The 18,608-nt window shown below is 39.3% G+C and overlaps 1 protein-coding gene across 1 annotated transcript; it reads left to right on the top strand.

Annotated features, from left to right (window-relative positions):
• Positions 1-6,608: 6,608 nt before the first annotated feature.
• LOC112717605 (uncharacterized) lies at positions 6,609-10,324 on the top strand. Its single transcript, XM_025769590.1, has 2 exons — positions 6,609-7,422; positions 7,578-10,324. Exons 1-2 carry the CDS (start codon positions 6,609-6,611, stop codon positions 10,322-10,324), a joined length of 3,561 nt encoding a protein of 1,186 aa, XP_025625375.1.
• The last annotated feature ends 8,284 nt before the right edge of the window (positions 10,325-18,608 follow it).

Below are 18,608 nucleotides of genomic sequence, written 5' to 3'. Positions count from 1 at the left end.
TAGAATGGCCTTCTTATAGGCCAAGAAAACAGAGAGCTAAATAATTACGGCAACAAAAATAATGATATCTATATCTCTTTGTTGTGTAATATAATAAAATTAAATTTTCAAATAATAATGTAATATGCTATAAAATTATTTATCTGTACAAACATATATGTCAAAATATGAAATGCATATAGATTTATATTTATAGTAATTTATAATAACTTTTTAAGAATATAATTAAATTTTATAAACAATATATATAATCAAACAATTTATTTTTATCATTGAAATACAAACAAAAGTGTAAATATATATTTATTATATAAAATTTGATTATTATACTATTAATAGTTTAAAGATATATATTGTATTATAAAAAAATTTATTTTTATAATTGATTATTTTATTTAAAAAAACACATGTATAAATATACTAAAATATATAATAACTAATTTATTTTATAAATATAAAAAACCCATTGCTAATTAAATATATGTACACAAGTAAAGGTAACAAGAAATGGTTGGGTCGAATACTCCTGTAATTATTTTTTATATGACAGATATTATTTTATAGAAGATAATATTCATCTTAACCTTTTAATTATTTATTAGAAATTAAATTCTCTGGCTTTCATTTTTTTTAATTATTTGCAAAAAGTTATTTTTTATACAAATCTATATAAGTCATTTATATTTACGCGCGCATGTTCTTTTTCGTGTTGTCATTGCACGTTCTTCTTTTTCTTCTTCTTTTTTATTATTTTTCTGTATCATTGTCACCAACACCACCTCCTCCTCCTCCTCCTCCTTTTTTCATTGAAATTTATTCTCCTTGATGAATCCATATTTGATGATAAATTTTGTCTTGAATTGAGTGGATTTCATTATATAAACTCACATTTATATACTTGAATAGCATACTTTTGTGATTTCTCTCTAAATTACACTTAAGTGTGAAAACATACTATTTTGTACTTAAATTAATTAATTCCACTTTTATTCCATTCGATGCCGTTATATGTTTTGTTGAGTGATTTCAGGTCAATTAGGCAAGAATGGCTTGAGAAAAGTGGAAGAAAATCATGCAAAATGGGAGAACATAAGAAGAAGTGTGTGTACGCACAAAATTTTGTACGTACGCACAAGGTAGAATTCAGTAAGTGTGCGTATGCACACGTCTGAGTGCGTGACTTCATTAAAAAGTCACATGGCTCGCGATTTGCGGGGTCTTTAGACCCAATTTTGGATGCCCAGAAGTTGAATGGAAGCTAGGAGAGAAACATTCCAAGACAACATCGAATAAATTTATTTAGTTTTTAGCATATTTTGAGTGATGTTTCTAGAGAGAGATAGGATTTTAGATTTAGGTTTCTTCTTATTTTAGAATTTAATTTTTACTTTCATTTAGTTTCATTTACAATTCCTTGTTCTTGTTTCATAGTTCTTGTAGTTTTCTTTTATTGTTACTCTCTTTATTTTGATATTCTTTATGTTAATGCACTTTTGTTAATTTGGAGTTTATTTATTGCAATTTTGATGTTTTATATTTTTTAATGTTTATTTGAGTGATTGTTATTATTTTCTTGCAATTGGTAGTTATAGATTTTCATTATTGTAATTTATACTATTTTTCCTTTTATGCATGTTAGGTATTTGATAAAATGTCTCTTTCAATTTTAGTATAGAATTTTGTATTCTTGGCTTGCATTAGTAATTTGGAGACTCTTGAATTATCAAAATCTAGTGTTGATTGGTGATTGAGAATTGCTAGTTGGCTTGAAATCCACTAAAGCTAATTTTTTTTATTAGGACTTGTGGACTAAAGTCAATTTTTCTCACTTGACTTTTCTTCAATTGTTAGAGGTTAATTGAGTGAGAGCAATAGACAATTTCTATCACAATTGAGGATGATAATGAGGATAGAAATTTCAATTTCCATCCTTTGCCAAGACCTTTTTTAGTTATATCCTTACTTTCTTATTATTTATATTTCTGATCTCATATCATAAAAACCCCAAAAAAAATACCTCATAATCATTAACATGCACACTTTTCTGTAATTTTTTGAGAGACGATCCGATATTTAAATACTCTCGGTTTTTATTGGTTTGCACTTGTGACAAAATAATTAAACTTTGATTGAGAGTTATTTGTTGGTTTGGAACTATACTTTAACGGACTTATTTTGTAAAAATTCCTAACCGACAATTTTTCTTTGTCACTCCTCCTTCCTTTTCCTCCTTCTCCTTCATCATCAGTTATCTCGTTGTTCAAGATAATGAATAATTCAAATTCATATTGTCAATTGAACTAGAATGAAATTGATTATTGTCCAATCAAATGGTTGAGGTGTAGTTCGATTCTAGTTAATATTTTAGTTAGTAATTTATGATTATGTAGGTGGATAATGTTTCATCGTTGATGGTTTGAATTGAATGTAACGTAAAAGTATTGCATTAAAGAAAATATTTTTCTATACTTGCAGCAAATTTGGGTGTAACACAAAGATATTTGAATGTATTGTTTAAGAATTTTCGGTGTATGTGTGCTGATAAGTTCTGCATAATTCAAAACTCTTATTCTCCCTCCTCCTCATCTTCTGCTGCTTCTTCTTCTTCTTCTTTTTATCATCATCGTCATCTTCTTCTTTTTTTTCTTATTCATCTTTTTTTTCTTGTTTTATCTTCTCAAGAAGAAAGAAAAAATGCAGCATTAGAGGAAACATTTTTCTGTATTTGCAGCAAATTCGGGTGTATCACAAAGATATTTATGTATAACACAAAAATATTCGAGTGTATTGTTTAAGAATTTCGGTGTATGTGTGCTAATAAGTTCTGCATAATTCAAAACTCTTCCTCTTCATCCTCCTCATCTTCTGCTAGTTCTTCTTCTTTTTTTCATCATCATCACCATCTTCTTCTTTTTTCTTATTCATCTTTTCCTTTTTATTTTATTTTCTCAAGTTTTTTCTTGTTTTACTCTTTTAACAAGAATAAAAAAATCAAACAAAGAATAAGAAGAAACATATAATGCTGCAAAATTACTTGAAAGAGGATGAACTTGCATTCATTCAACTAAAAGAAAGAAAGAAATAAGAAAAAAAGAAGAAGAAAAAGAAATGCAGCATTAGAGGACACATTTTTCTGTATTTGTAGCAAATTTGAGTGTAACATGAAGATATTTGGGTGTAACACGAAGATATTCGAGTGTATTGTTTAAAAATTTTCGGTGTATGTGTGCTGATATGTTCTGTATAATTCAAAACTCTTTCTCTTTCTCCTCCTAATCTTCTACTACTTCTTCTTCTTCATCTTCTTATTTCATGTTCTCATAATTTTTTTTGGAAGAAAAAATTAAATAAAAAAAAGAATACATAATGTTACAAAATCAATAGAAAGAGAAGGAAGAAAAAAATGTAGCAACAACAACAGTAATAAAAACAAATGACGATAAAGATGAAACATATGAAAAAAAGAAGAAGAAACACAAAAAAAAAAGAAAAAAAGAATGCTGAATACAAAGAAAAACAATGTAATTTTACGCTCGCATTATATAAGTCACTTGTATGACAATATTCTTCTTTTTTTTTTTTCTCTTTACCTTTTTTTGCGTTTATTTATTATACAAGACTATACCTAAAAATGTAGATGGTAGTTTGTTCTGCTGATAATGGATTGGGTATCCGTGGATCCAGTAGAATAGTAAGGTTGAACTTTTGGAACGGTAAGATAATACTTGTAATAACACTTCGACATTTAAATTAGAGAATTAAAGAGGTAAAAAATAAGTATATAAAATAAAATGATTATATCTAAAAAATAGTTGAACTCTTCTTTTATAAATGGCATAAATTATCTTATCTTAAGATAAAGAAATTTCGCTATCTAAAAATCTAACAAATTTATTAAAATTTAAAATTATCTTAGATGACCCAAATTACAGAAGACCCATCAGAATCCAAATAATCATGTCCGTAACATTTATCAACATACTAAAAATTATCATAAAATTATTTATTCCAAACTAAAAGTTTAATGTGTATCCAAAGTGATGTACGGTTTTGTTAACAACCGAATGGAAATTAGATTTAGTGCTTTATCTGTCATGACGCATGCAAATATTAAAGGGCTAATTAAAAGCTATGTTCAGGTGTTCAGTAAGATTATTATATATGCAATGGCTGGTATATATGCTTTCGAACGGATTCAGATAAATGGTTAAAAATTTAAAATTAATCACCTAGTTACGGCTTAGTTTTCACCTCTTTAGTAATAACGTACTTATCAAAGATATACTTATCACGAGATGAACACTATAAATATGAGATTAAATTATTAATACTATTAATATTAAATTATTTTAAAGAATAATCTAATTATAAGTTTTTTAGTTTTTTAAATAATTAAAATCCCGAGTATAATTAACTTGTAGAATTTATGTATATATAAATTTAGTATATTTTAATTATTAGATTTATGAAATCTGTATTCTTTCAAAAAATTTATGAATTCAGTTTTGTAAAACAAATTTTTAAAATTAACTCTTAAATTTAATAATCTTAAGATTTTCATTATAATAAAATCATATATATTTTTATTTAGAACGTTAAAATTGAATTCTAAAAAGAAAATATATATGGAGAATCAATATTTAGTTAGTTAATATTAGTCAATTTTAAAAATTAAATATATAATTTAAAATTTAAGATTAATAATTTATAATTTAGGATTTAAAATAAAAAATTAAAAAATTGTCTCATATTAAATAAAAAAATGTTAATTTTCTGTCATTACTCGTTCTACAAATATTTGAAGTTATGACATTCATATCAAACATGTATATATATGAAGTTACTCATCCGATCCATATATAGATAGATATGTATTATGTCGTCATAGTCCTTAATCATCAATAATGATTTGGGATATCATATAGGAAGTGTACTTATGTGTCTCACACTCAAAGTTATCTAGTATTATTGAGAAGAGAACTCATTTTTCTCACAACATCCATTATTCGATATGTCAACGTCTCTAATTAATATGGAGTATGCTGTATATTTTTGGTTTATAATATTATTATTTACAATTATTGTGTCTCTAAGTGAAGGCTGACATAACACGAGTCACGATCAACTATCAACTATATGAATTCCTAATAGAAAAGCTCGTTTATGTAATGTAACGTTTCAAAACTTAGTGCGAGTGACGTGGGGAGGAGTCATTCACGAGATACCGCAAATGGTGGTGGTGGTGGTGGGTGGGATTTATTAAAGACATACATGGGACATTATGTAACGAAAATTTGTTAGATAAATACAAGATTAACATACATTCTTCTTCCTTTAAATACAAGATTAACATACATTATGTTTCGTTTTGTTTCTTCACAGATTCCATAAAGCTTGAAAAAGTTCAAGAATTAATTTATATAGATACAAGTGAAAATTAATTCGACTCTTGTAGGATTTGGCAAATCAAAATAATTTGTCTAAATAATTAATTTATATCACGTTTGTTATTTATGAAACCTATTTAATCTATTAAAACCTATAAATAAAGGTCAAAATAATGTGTCTTTATACGTTTTCACAAAAAAATAAAAAATAAAAAACAAAGTGTTACGGATCCAGTTCATGGATTCCACGCTCCGAAAGGTTCTCGGACCCGGTTATCCGGGTCCCGACCATATCGCGCCTCTAGAAGGCCCGGAACCGGCTCACTAGAGCTCTTAACCAACTTTCGAATTCAAACGTCTTCTTTATCTTAGCCAAACAAGATAAGATAAGATAGGTACCATCACCTATAAATAAAGGACTCAGGTCCCTCCAGGTATTCATTCATTCTTCACACCTTATACCTCTCAGATCCATTCTGACTTAAGCGTCGGAGTGTCTTTGCAGGTACCATCTCCACTGCTCCAATCGAACAATCCGGCACCTGTCTTGACCCGCAAGTTCCCGATCCACTCTTCAACCCGTACCAGAGACATCTCGTACATTGGCGCCGTCTGTGGGAACTTACGCCGGTCAAGCCGTAATGGCGGACGAACTGGAAGAACACTCTATAAGCCATCAAGATAACTCCTGAACAAGAAATCTAACTCCCGAACACCAAGAAGCCGCGCTCCACGGAAGAATAACTAGCACCGTCCACCGGACCGACCCAGTGCACAACGAACCCAACCTCGCTGGACCACGACACCCCGAAAACACGGGGGACAAGGCAGCCCAAATAATCCAAGAGCTCTATCTACGAGTGCAAGAGCTCGAGGACAGAATCGCTACCAAGAAAAAATACAACGCCGAGAACGGAAGTCACACGACCTCCAGATCAAGATCCCATCGCGGCAGGTCGCTAGACCGACAAAATAACAGAAGGAACAACCGAAGTATCTCCCGCGATCCCAGACATGGAAGATCGCCAAATCAGCGACACAGTAAGAGGCATAACCGCAACACCTCCAGAGACCCAATCCATCAACACGACACGGACGAGGACCGACGACATCGAGAAACCAAACGCACAAGAAATGACCACATAATAATGGGGGCGACGCCTTTCACTGAAAGGATTCTAAGAGCAAAAACTCCCTAAAGGTTTTGATAAACCCACCGACATGAAATACGATGGAACCAAGGATCCCCAAGAACACCTAACGGCCTTCGAGGCCAGAATGAACCTCAAAGGGGCCGCCGACGCGGTTCGGTGCAGAGCTTTCCCAGTAACCCTAGCCGAGCCAGCGATCAAATGGTTCAATGCCCTCTTCAACGGGTCTATAACCGGCTTCCACGACATCTTGCGGAAATTTCTGGCCCAATTCACCACCAGGATCACTAAAGCCAAACACCCTATCAGCCTATTAGGAGTCATGCAGAAACAAGACGAATCTACAAGAAAATACCTCGACCGTTTCAATGATGAATGTCTAACAATCGACGGACTCACGGACTCCGTCGCAAGCCTCTGCCTAACCAACAGACTCATGAACGAGGACTTCTGCAAGCACCTCACTACCAAACCAGTATGGACCATGCACGAGATCCAGAGCGTCGCTAAGGACTACATAAACGACGAGGAAGTCAGCCAAGTCGTAGCCGCCAATAAGCGGCAGCACGACAACACCCAACACGGTAACCCGACGCCTCGGCATAATCCCCCACCCCGAGAAGGCCAGAAGGACCATCCCAAGCCAACAAGCACAAACCGACCACCCCGAGTCGGCAAATTCTCTAACTACACACCTCTGACGGCCCCGATTACCGAAATATACCACCAAATAGCAGATCGTGGTATTATCCCGAAAGCCCGACAACTCAAAGAAAGAACTGTCGGCAACAAAACCCTTTACTGCGATTACCACTGTGGTCACGGGCACAGGACACAAGACTGTTTTGACCTAAAGGATGCCCTCAAGCAAGCCATAAGAGACGGCAAGCTCCCTGAGTTTGTCAAAATTATCAGAGAACCAAAACGCACTGAAAGGGATAGGTCGCTGGAGAGAGAAGGACGCAACCCAAGAACACAAGGACAACCCCCCGGGGAAGCCCAGAAGAAGACCCGACCATAATAGTAAACATCATTACAGGCAAGGATACACCAGGCAAGTCAAAATTAGAACTAAAAAAGGACCTTAAAGTCCTGGCAGTCGGGAACCAAACCCCACCCATCACTACCAACAACGCGATCACCTTCTTACCCGAGGATTGCCAACACAGCACCTCGGCTGAAGACGCCCCTTTCGTCATCTCGGCAAAATTTGGGACAGGGCTAGTACGAAGGATACTAGTGGACACAGGCGCAGAATCTAACATCCTTTTTAGAGGAGCTTTTGACAAACTCGGACTCCGCAACGACAACCTCCAAACACATCGTAACGGCGTCACGGGACTCGAAGACAACTTCCTCAAACCAGACAGCTCCATCACCCTTCCCCTTACCATTGGAACGGGATGCCAAAGGAAGACGATCCTATCCGAATTCGTGGTCCTCAAAGACTCCACCGCCTACAACGTCATCCTCGGAAGAAAAACAATCAACGATCTGTCCACTGTCATCTTCACAAAGTACCTCCTCATGAAGTTTACAACGGAAGATGGCTCCATCGGTACCATCCACGGCGACCAAGAAATTGCGGCAGAATGCGATAACACGAGCCTTGCTCTACGAAAAAAGTCCCGCGACGCGGTCGACATATTCCTAGCCGACCTGGATGCCCGACAGGACGGCCAGCCCAGGCCGGAACCAGAAGGCGACATGGAAAAACTACAAATAGGACAGACCAAAGACGAGTACACTTTCATCAACAGGAACCTCCCGTACGACCTCAAATCGGATCTCTCCCAACTCCTAAAACAGAACAGAGACTTATTCGCATTCACACCAGCCGACATGCCAGGTATAGACCCTGCCCTGATGTCCCACCGGCTGGCAGTGGACCCCAAAGCCAAACCTGTGGCACAAAGAAGACGGAAAATTTCACCTGACCGAGCAGCCGAGGTCAAAAGACAAGTCAAATCTCTACTCGAAGTAAACTTTATTCGGGAACTACCCTATACGACATGGCTAGCGAACGTCGTACCAGTCAAAAAGTCTAATGGAAAGTGGCGAATGTGCGTCGACTATACGGACCTAAACAAAGCCTGTCCAAAAGACGCCTTCCCCCTACCAAACATCGACGGATTAGTAGATGCCGCATCCGGCCACCGATACCTAAGCTTCATGGACGCATACTCCGGATACAACCAGATACCCATGCACCGACCTGACGAGGAAAAGACAGCTTTCATCACCCCCGAAGGAACGTACTGCTACACAATCATGCCCTTCGGCCTAAAAAACGCCGGAGCCACCTACCAAAGGCTCGTCAACAAGATATTCCAGAACCTATCCGGGACCAAATTAGAAGTCTACATAGACGACATGCTCGCCAAAACTAAATCCGGCGAACAACTCATCAGCGATCTCGAACTCATCCTGAACACCCTACGGAAGCACCAGATGCGCCTTAACCCGATAAAGTGCGCCTTCGGAATGGAAGCAGGCAAGTTCCTCGGCTTCATGATCACACAGCGAGGGGTAGAGGCTAACCCCAAAAAATGCCGAGCCATCCTCGAAATGACAAGCCCGAGAAATCTCAACGATATCCAAAAGCTCACCGGCCGACTCACTGCACTATCCCGCTTCCTCGGGGCATCGGCACAAAAAGCAATCCCTTTCTTCAAGCTGATTAAGAAAGGAACCCCCTTCATATGGGAAGAAAGTTGCGAAGAGGCATTCCAACACTTCAAAAAAGTTCTATCAGAACCACCAGTCCTCGCCAAACCCCAAACCAGGGAAACTCTTTACTTATACCTTTCTATAACGGAAGAAGCACTCGCAGCGGCACTCATCCGTGAAGACAAGGGCCGAGAACAACAACCTATCTACTTCATAAGCAAAGTTTTTCAAGAGACAGAAACTTGCTATTCATGCCTAAAAAAGCTAGCCCTCACACTCCTCACGGCCTCCCGGCGCCTGCGACAATACTTCCAGGCCTACCTCGTGACGGTTTGGACCGACCAAGCGGTCAAGCAAGTACTACAAAAGCCCGATCTAGCAGGAAGAATGCTAGCATGGTCCGTCGAGCTATCTCAATTCCAAATAACCTTCGAACCCTGGAATGCAATTAAAGCGCAGGCCATGACCGATTTTGTCGCCGAAATGACACCGGGAAACTCCACCCCTGAATCATGGAAACTACACGTCGACGGTTCATCGAACGTCACTTCTGGAGGAGCCGGAGTGATACGCGAAAGTCAAAATGGGGTCACAATCGAACAGTCTGTATGCTACGAATTTCCGGTTTTAAACAACCAAGTGGAATACGAGGCCCTCTTAGCAGGCCTGACTCTAGCTAAGGAGGTCGGAACAAAAACCTTGGAAGTATGCACCGACTCACAGGTGGTCAGTTCCCAAATCAACGGAGACTACCAAACACGGGACCCCCTACTCCAGCAATACCTCGCCAAAGTAAACAAGCTAAAAGAGGAATTCGATTGCATAACCATACAACACGTCCCCAGGGAACGAAATACCAGGGCAGACCTCCTCTCCAAACTTGCCAGCACCAAACCAGGATATGGCAATAGGTCGCTAATCCAGGAAGTCGTTAGAACACCATCCATATCAACCACAACTGACACCGTTCTAACACTTTCAAATGAAAGATCATGGACCCACCCCATCCTACAATACCTCCTCAACGGGACGCTACCCGAGGACCCCAAGGAGGCGAAACGAACAAAAAGAGAAGCCGCTAATTACACCGTCGTCTCAGGACAACTATACAAATGAGGACTCTCGCAACCCCTTCTCAAATGCGTCGAACCCGTGGACACGGAATACATACTCCGCGAAATCCACGAAGGCTGTTGTGGCCACCACATCGGGGGCAATACCCTAGCCCAAAAAGTCATCCGAGCCGGGTACTTCTGGCCCTCAGTTATCCGGGACTCCGCGCAACTAGTAAAAAGCTGCAGCAAATGCCAGAGGCACGTTGACATCCACCAAGCCGCCCCCCACCAGCTCAGCGTCATAACGGCAGAACGGCCATTCGGAACATGGGGTATCGACCTCGTCGGACCTTTTCCGATGGCACTCGGCCAACTCCGATACCTAATCGTCGCCAAAGACTATTACACTAAATGGATCGAGGCTGAACCCCTGGCCACCATCACGGCAACCCAATGTCGAAAATTCTTCTGGAGACAGATCATAACTCGGTTCGGGATCCTAGAGATCGTAATCTCGGACAACGGAACCCAATTCACCGACAAAAAGTTCAAAGATTTCCTGGAAGGGCTACATATATCACATCGCTTCAGTTCGGTAGAACACCCCCAAACAAACGGACAGGTAGAATCCGCGAACAAAATAATCGTCAAAGGACTAAAAAAAGGGCTCGACGAAGCCAAAGGACTATGGGCCGACGAACTCGGATCAGTCTTGTGGTCATACCGAACAACCCCCCAAACGGCTATCGGGGAAACCCCTTTCCGCCTAACATACGGCATAGAAGCGATTATCCTAGTAGAAATCAGAGACCCAAGCCCTAGAAGAACGATAGGAGGAAATGACGAAGTGGCAGAACGAGACCTCACTGACGAAGTGAAAAGCATAGCCCACATCAGAGAACTAGCCTTAAAACAAAGAATCAGCCTAAGGTATAACCATGGCGTGATCCGACGAGAATTCGCGATCGACGACCTCGTCTTACGACGAAAAGACATCGGCGCCCCAACCCCAGGAGAAGGAAAACTCACCCCTAACTGGGAGGGACCCTACAGAGTCAAGGAAACAATTGGGAAAGGAGCATACAAGCTCGAACGACTCAACAGCGACGAGATCCCGAGGACCTAGAACACCACCAATCTTCGACGATACTACACATAAGCCGACCCCCTAAACTCCCCTTTTCTTTTCATATTACTTTCCTGTTATTCCCTTTTTGTTACAATTTTTGTTTTTATACGTCTCGATTCCGGGTACTCTTTCCCGCCATAAACGGAGGGTTTTAACGAGGCCCAAACGTCAAAATTTCAATATACCCTTTGATTTTCTTTATTCATATATTCCTTAAACTCAGAACAAAAATCACGGCCACAACTGGGAGATTGATCACCCCAAGGCCCGAAAAACGGATATCCACAAAAAAGAAACACACGGCGAGCCACCCACCCCAAATAAACGATAGATAAGGCCAAAAACGGCTTAAAAATAGAAAAGCCCAAACAGCCGAAACCATCAAAAAACAAATTCGTACAAAGTCACGAAACCATTGTCACACGACCACACGGCCACATGGCCAAGAAACCATCAAGCAAAAAATACAAAATCCAAAACAAGCAGATATAATCATAGCTACTCAAGGTCGACAATCTGACCATCACGGACAGTCTTGAAAGCTTCCATCACAGACACATCAGCGCCGGGTGCCAACACTAAAGCCTGAGCTTTCATCGTCTCCTCGGCAGCAGTAACAACTTCCTTCACATCGGCAAGCAACACGTCCTTCTTTTCCCTTAAACCCACAACCTCCACTTTTAGCACGACCACCTCATCTTTCAAAACAGCAACATCAGAAAGGAGCACGGCAGCCCGAGACTCAGCATCCGAACCCTTCCTCCGCTCCTCCCCAAGTTGAGACAGAAGAGAAGTCTCAACCTCGGAAAGGCGAAGGATTTCGGCACCAGACTCCTCGGACGCCTCCACGGCCTTCTCCCTCACCGATTCAGCTTCCGCAAGCAGCCCCTTCAACCTCGCCACCTCAGCCTGAGATTGACGCAATTTCTTGTCTAGAAGACCCACCTGAGCCATCACCGGCTCAGCCTTCCAAACAATCACAGCGGACCGGAGAAGGGAACGGTAAAGCGACTTTGCCTGGAAAGTCACATCGCATTCACGAAAGAAGTCTTCCGTACCAGGCATAAGATACTCATCGATGAAGGCCGGAGCGTCGAAACGATGGTCCATCACAGATGGAACTGCACCCTCCCCCTCCATCACATTCTCGCTATCAGCATCCTCCGATCTCCTTCGCTTCCGGGAACCACCCTCCGGCGACACAACCACCACATCATCCTCAACCTCCACACCCTGACCCGACCCTTGGGTGCCACCCTCAGTCAACACCAAGTCCTCAGAAGCAACCCTCGCATCATCAGTAGGACGGGAAGTCGGAGTGGAGGGAGAACCACCAGAAGGAGCCCCCTGAGACAAATGAGCTTTCAGCCTAGCCAAAGTCGTCAAACCCCCAGCCATCTCAACTATAAGAAAGACCATAAAAAGAAAAAAGCATAAGTACAAAAAAAAGGAGGAGAAAAGCATCACATACCAACATAAGCCCGACAAGCAACCGGGTCACCCATCACATCCCTAGGATTAAGAGGACGCTCCCCGAACAACTGCCATAAGACAAGGGCGACATCCCGATCCTCCGCAGACAAAAATTCCTGCGTCACCCGAGTAAGAACGGACGGCCCCACACCGAAATTTCAGTAGGTGGGGAACCGCCGCTCACCCTCCAAAGTTAACCAAAACGGGTGATGTCCCCCGACATAACTAACCTTGAAATACCCACTCTTAAACCTATGAAAGAAATCTTCATACAAACCAAAGACCCGACGGTGGGGTTGGGCCCTAAACGACATGTAACCTTTCTTGTGCTTCCCCTCTTTAGTAGGCAAGGTACACAAGAAAAGGAAAAGGAAGACATTCACCGAAACCGGGATTTCCAGAAACTCACAGACAAGCTCGAAAGATCGGATCGCCGCCCAACTATTGGGATGCAGTTGGGACGGCGCCACGGAACACCGACTCAACAACTGCTGAACGAAAGGGGAAAAGGGAAGTCACACGCCGAGTCGGGTGAACATCGCCTCGTACACCCACATCCAATCCGGTACGGTCGGCGAGTCGAGATTGGTGTAGCAAACACTCTCGTTGACCCCAGGAAGGATAAACTCATACCCACGCTCAGCATTCCCACCCCCATAAACTGCCCCTTGATCGCGGAGCCGCTGGAGGTCCGCCTCCGTCAATCGCGACGGCGTGCCCCAGACATCACTGGTAACCCAGGAATAGAGGGAGGGAACGCCCCCGGCTGGGACCACCAGAGCCCTAACTCCCTCGGCCCTCCGACGAGCCATACCTAAAACAACGGCGAACACCACCATTAGCCAAAAACGCGTGGCAAAACACGGTGGAGAAACACCAAAACCTACTGCCAACTACACCAGCAGCACCCATCCCCCAAGAAAACTAAACACACACTATCCCAAGACTTAGGACCATCGCACAAACACAGCCAAAAATCTCAGCCCACACTAAAATAGGCATGCAAACAGAAATGCAGGAAATAATCAAGAGCTGAAGTAGAAATGGGAATAAGGAGAAATACCAACCTATTAATTCAAACGTGAAACAGAAGAGGCAGAAAAGCGAGCGACAGAGAAAACTAGAGAAACACCAAGGCAAGAGAAAACCACAAAGGAGAAAAGTAGCAAATGCAAAAGCAAAACGAGGGAAGGAAAGCAAGAAATCCAAAACGTTTTTCAAAAGGATGAAAAGACGCAAATACCCACAAGGATAAAACACGACGCATAAGGGCAAAAGAGGAAAAGCAAACTAAACGTCCCCTCGCGATAAATGCTCCATTGGGAAAGTAAAACTGACAAAGCACACCTCGAGAAACGCAAAGATCGCGTCAAACAACCAACTCTAGTCCGACACACCGACACCCATCCCTCGAAAGACGAATCCATTAAAAATCCCGAGTCCGAGGAACCGACGAAGGCCACAAACGGCCCAAGTCACATCCTCCAGCGGTAGAGACCGACCTCCCCCGGCCTCCCGCTACGGGGGCAACTGTTATGGATCTGGCCCACGGATCCCACGCTCCGAAAGGTCCTCGGACCCGGTTACCCGGATCCCGACCATATCGCGCCTCTAGAAGGCCCGGAACCGGCCCACTAGAGCTCTTAACCAACTTTCGAATTCAAACGTCTCCCTTATCTTATCCAAACAAGATAAGATAAGATAGCTATCATCACCTATAAATAAAGGACTCAGGTCCCTACAGATATTCATTCATTTCTCACACCTTATACCTCTCAGATCCATTCTGACTTAAGCGTCGGAGTGTCTTTGCAGGTACCATCTCCACTACTCCAGTTGAACAATCCGGCACCCGTCTTGACCCACAAATTTTCGATCCACTCTTCAATCCGTACCAAAGACATCTCATACACAAAGCATATTTACTAGATTGTCATCATAAACTAAAACTATTACGTGTATGTATGTATATATATATATTTAAACTAAAACTATTACGTATATATATATATATATATATATATATATATATATATATATATTTGGGTGCAGATGCTTGGAAAATGATGTTCGAAGGAGATTGGGAGATTGGATGGAATTTCCAACGTGTATGCATGAGGGGATAGGAGTATAGACACTTTGATGCTCAAATAATAATATATTCGAGGCATGATGGGTAAAAATTGTGTTCAGAAGAAAATTCATAATCCACTGGCTAACGAGCAGATGAGCGAGTTGACTACTCGACTAATCTAAGTTAATTATGATAAAGATTATTTAAATCTTTTAAAATATATAAATTGAAGTTTAGACCTGAGTCATATTTTTGACAACACTCCACCTTTTTACAGAATTAAATTTTAGAAATTTTACGATAAAATTTTGTAAACATTCAAAAATTACCATTTATCATAATATAATAAAGCGAATTTAGATAAAATAAGTATAAATAAAAAAAGGTACAATAAAAATAAAAATATGTCAAAAGTTAAAAGCTGTACTGATAATAATAAATTTTGGCAATCGAGTCCAAATTCGTCTACAAAAGATTTTATTACTAACTTTTCTTGAATAATTTTTCCTTAGTAAAATATTTTAACAATGTGATACTCTCTTCTATTAATATCTTAAATGCTGGTTTTTCTAGTTGTTTAAATCGATATGGTTTGAAATGATTATTTTACGGTTTAGTCATTAATCTGTTATTGTTTTCAATCTCCTTAGTAATTCAGCCATGCCATCAAGAAAATTCTCTTTGACATGTTAACCAAAATCATGAAGTTACTAAGAAGACTAGCCAAAAGAAAATAAAGAACCAAAGTAACTAGCCTAATTAAAATTTAATCGAGCTTGAACCTAAATCGATTCGCTTCTCTAATGCAAACCAATTTACTTCTCTCTCTCCCACAAACATAACCAAATGTGTGATTAGGATAGTGAAGCATTAATTACAAAGGATACATGTATAAGCATGCAAGTTAATATGTGTTCCTTCCCTAAATATATGCAACGTTGCTCATCCTTCCTCCATTCATACATATACGCACCAAAAATATTTCTGATTTTTATATATGTTATGAAAGAAAATGAAGAGAAGAGAGAGTGGGAGAGTAATCGAGAGTGAAAAGAAGAGAGGGAGGGAGGGAGAGAGAGAGAGTTCATGGAGTCTTCAAATGCTCACCACCTCCTCCACCATTCAATCTTCATATACATCTATCAAGTGTTACTTTGGTGTGAATTAAAACACAAGAGAGGAGCAAGAAAGGGAGAGCAATCCGAGAGAGTGAGAGCTAGAGAAGGAGAGTGAGAGAGCCGAGGGAATGGGCATGAGTTCTTCCATCCTTCACCAGGCTTTTCCACCAATAAAATTTGATTCTACACCATCATCTTCTTAGAAGATCAAGGAGCTAAATTCTTTACTTCATTATCTTCTCTTGGAGCTTCCAAAAATAGCAAGTGAAGAAAAACCACCACTATTTACAAGTATAGTCCAAACCAACAAACAACCTTCAATCAAAGTATAATTTTATTTGTCACGAATGCAAATCCAATAAAAATAACCGAGAGTATTATTCTCAGGTCGTTCTCTCTAGGAATTGCAATCGAATGCTCAATTATTGGTTATGAGGTTAAGAAAGGGGGGAGGTTTGCAAATAAAGAGACTAGAATCTAAACGACAAGAAAATAAAGAAGACCACTAAGGATATCAAATATTAAAAAGAGGCATTTATGGCAAGGATTGAGAATCAAGACTTTCTATCCTAATCATTAATTATCATACAATAGTTAACAAGAGCTAGTCCTATTTTGTCATCTCCAACATCGGAAGAAAGTACAATGTTATCTTCATATTGAGAGAAAGTCAAATAGGACTAGTTAATCCCAATCCATAAGTAATGTTAATGGATATAAAACTAACTAATCACTCTAGATCACTAATCTAAATTGGGTATTAATTACTCAAGATTGCCCAATTTCTCTTTTCAAGACAAGAATACACAAAATCTACTCTAAAATCCAACCAAGCATTTTGTCAAACACTTGAAAGATATAAAAAGAAATCATGATAAATTGCAAGAATAATAAATTCTACAACTACCCAATGCAAGAAATCAATAACAATACCTCAAACAAGCAAGAAAAGAGCATAAAACATCAAATTGCATTAAAGGAAAGGGAAATTAACAAGAGGAACTAAATTAATTAAAACAATGGAACAAGCAAAGGTAAAAGAAACTAGATGAAAACAAGAATTGAAACCTAAATCTAAGAGACAATTAAACTAAAAACCCTAATTTCTAGAGAGAAGAGGGAGCTTTTTTCTCTAGAACTAACCTAAGGCATGTTTCCTACGCTACCTAATTGCTCCTCCATTGTTCTCTCTTCAATTCTACATCAAATAGCTTCAGAAATGAGTTGGATTTAGGCCTGAAAAGATCAAAAATCGCCCACAGTGTATTCACTTTAATGAGGTCACACGACCAGTGTCACGCGTGAGTGTGGCTGACGCGTACGCGTTGATTGGCCAAGTTCTCTTTCATGCATACGCGTGGGTGACGCGTGCACGTCACTGGCAAATTCTCTCCTCACGCGTACGCATGGATGACGCGTGCGCGTAGCCTTGAATCCTCCAAATGCTCATTTTTTTATGAGTTCTCCATTTTGCATGCTTTTTCTTCACTTCTTTCATCCAATCCTTGTCTTATAAACCCTGAGATCACTCAACAAACATATCAAGATATCGAGTGGAATCAAAGTGGATTAAACTTAGCTATTTTAAGGCCTAAAAAGGATGTTTTCACTCATTATGTACAAATTAGGGAGAATTACAAAAGCATACTATTTCATTGAATAAATATGGGATAAGTTGATAAAATCCCCTAAATTCAACACAAGATAAACCACAAAATTGGGGTTTATCACTATTCTTCTTCTCTTATTCGGCCATATGAGCTCCTTGAGTTTCTCACTTGTTTTTATTTTCTTCTAGATAAAGTTATCACTAACATCTCATGCAAGATCATCAAGCTATCCGAAGATCCAAGCTTGAGAGGGAGTCTTGGCTGAGAGGGAGAGCTAGAGATAGATTTCATAGAAAACTAACAAGTAAAGGTGAGGGTTAGACTATATATGCCTGCTAATTGAATGAGATGGTGAAAGAGGGTTACCGTCTGCCTAGAATTTCTTCTCAATAAAAGAAATCAATTTGTTGCAAGTATAGTTTCAAACTGACAAATAACCTTCTATCAAAGTTTAATTTGGTTGTCAAAGTTCAACCCAATAAAAATAACTGAGAGTATTAGTCCCTCGTCGTTCTTTCTAGGAATTACAATTGAATGCTCAATTATTGGTTATGAGGTTCACAAAGGTGGGTTGATAATAAAGAAGCAAGAAATTAAATTGCAATAAAGGAAAGCAAACAACTAAGTATAACAATTACTAAAGAGGCATTCATGGCAAGGATTGAGAATCAAGGTTTTCTATCCTAGTCATTAATCATAACACATTAATTATCAAGAGATAATCCTATTTTCTTATCTCCAACATCGGGAGAAAATCAAATAAGACTAGTTAATCTCAATCCATAAATCCTAATCACTTTACTAGCTGAATTAGCAAAATGTTAGCATCAATAGAAACAATATTAACTAACAACTCTAGATCACCAATATAAGTTGGGAAATAATGACTCAAGAGCACCTAATTTCTCTTTCTAAGCCAAGAATGATCAAAATCCACTCTA

The sequence above is a fragment of the Arachis hypogaea genome, chromosome 10, assembly GCF_003086295.3.
Source record: "Arachis hypogaea cultivar Tifrunner chromosome 10, arahy.Tifrunner.gnm2.J5K5, whole genome shotgun sequence".
Taxonomy (NCBI): Eukaryota; Viridiplantae; Streptophyta; class Magnoliopsida; order Fabales; family Fabaceae; genus Arachis; species Arachis hypogaea.
This window is presented reverse-complemented; position numbering and strand designations above follow the sequence as displayed.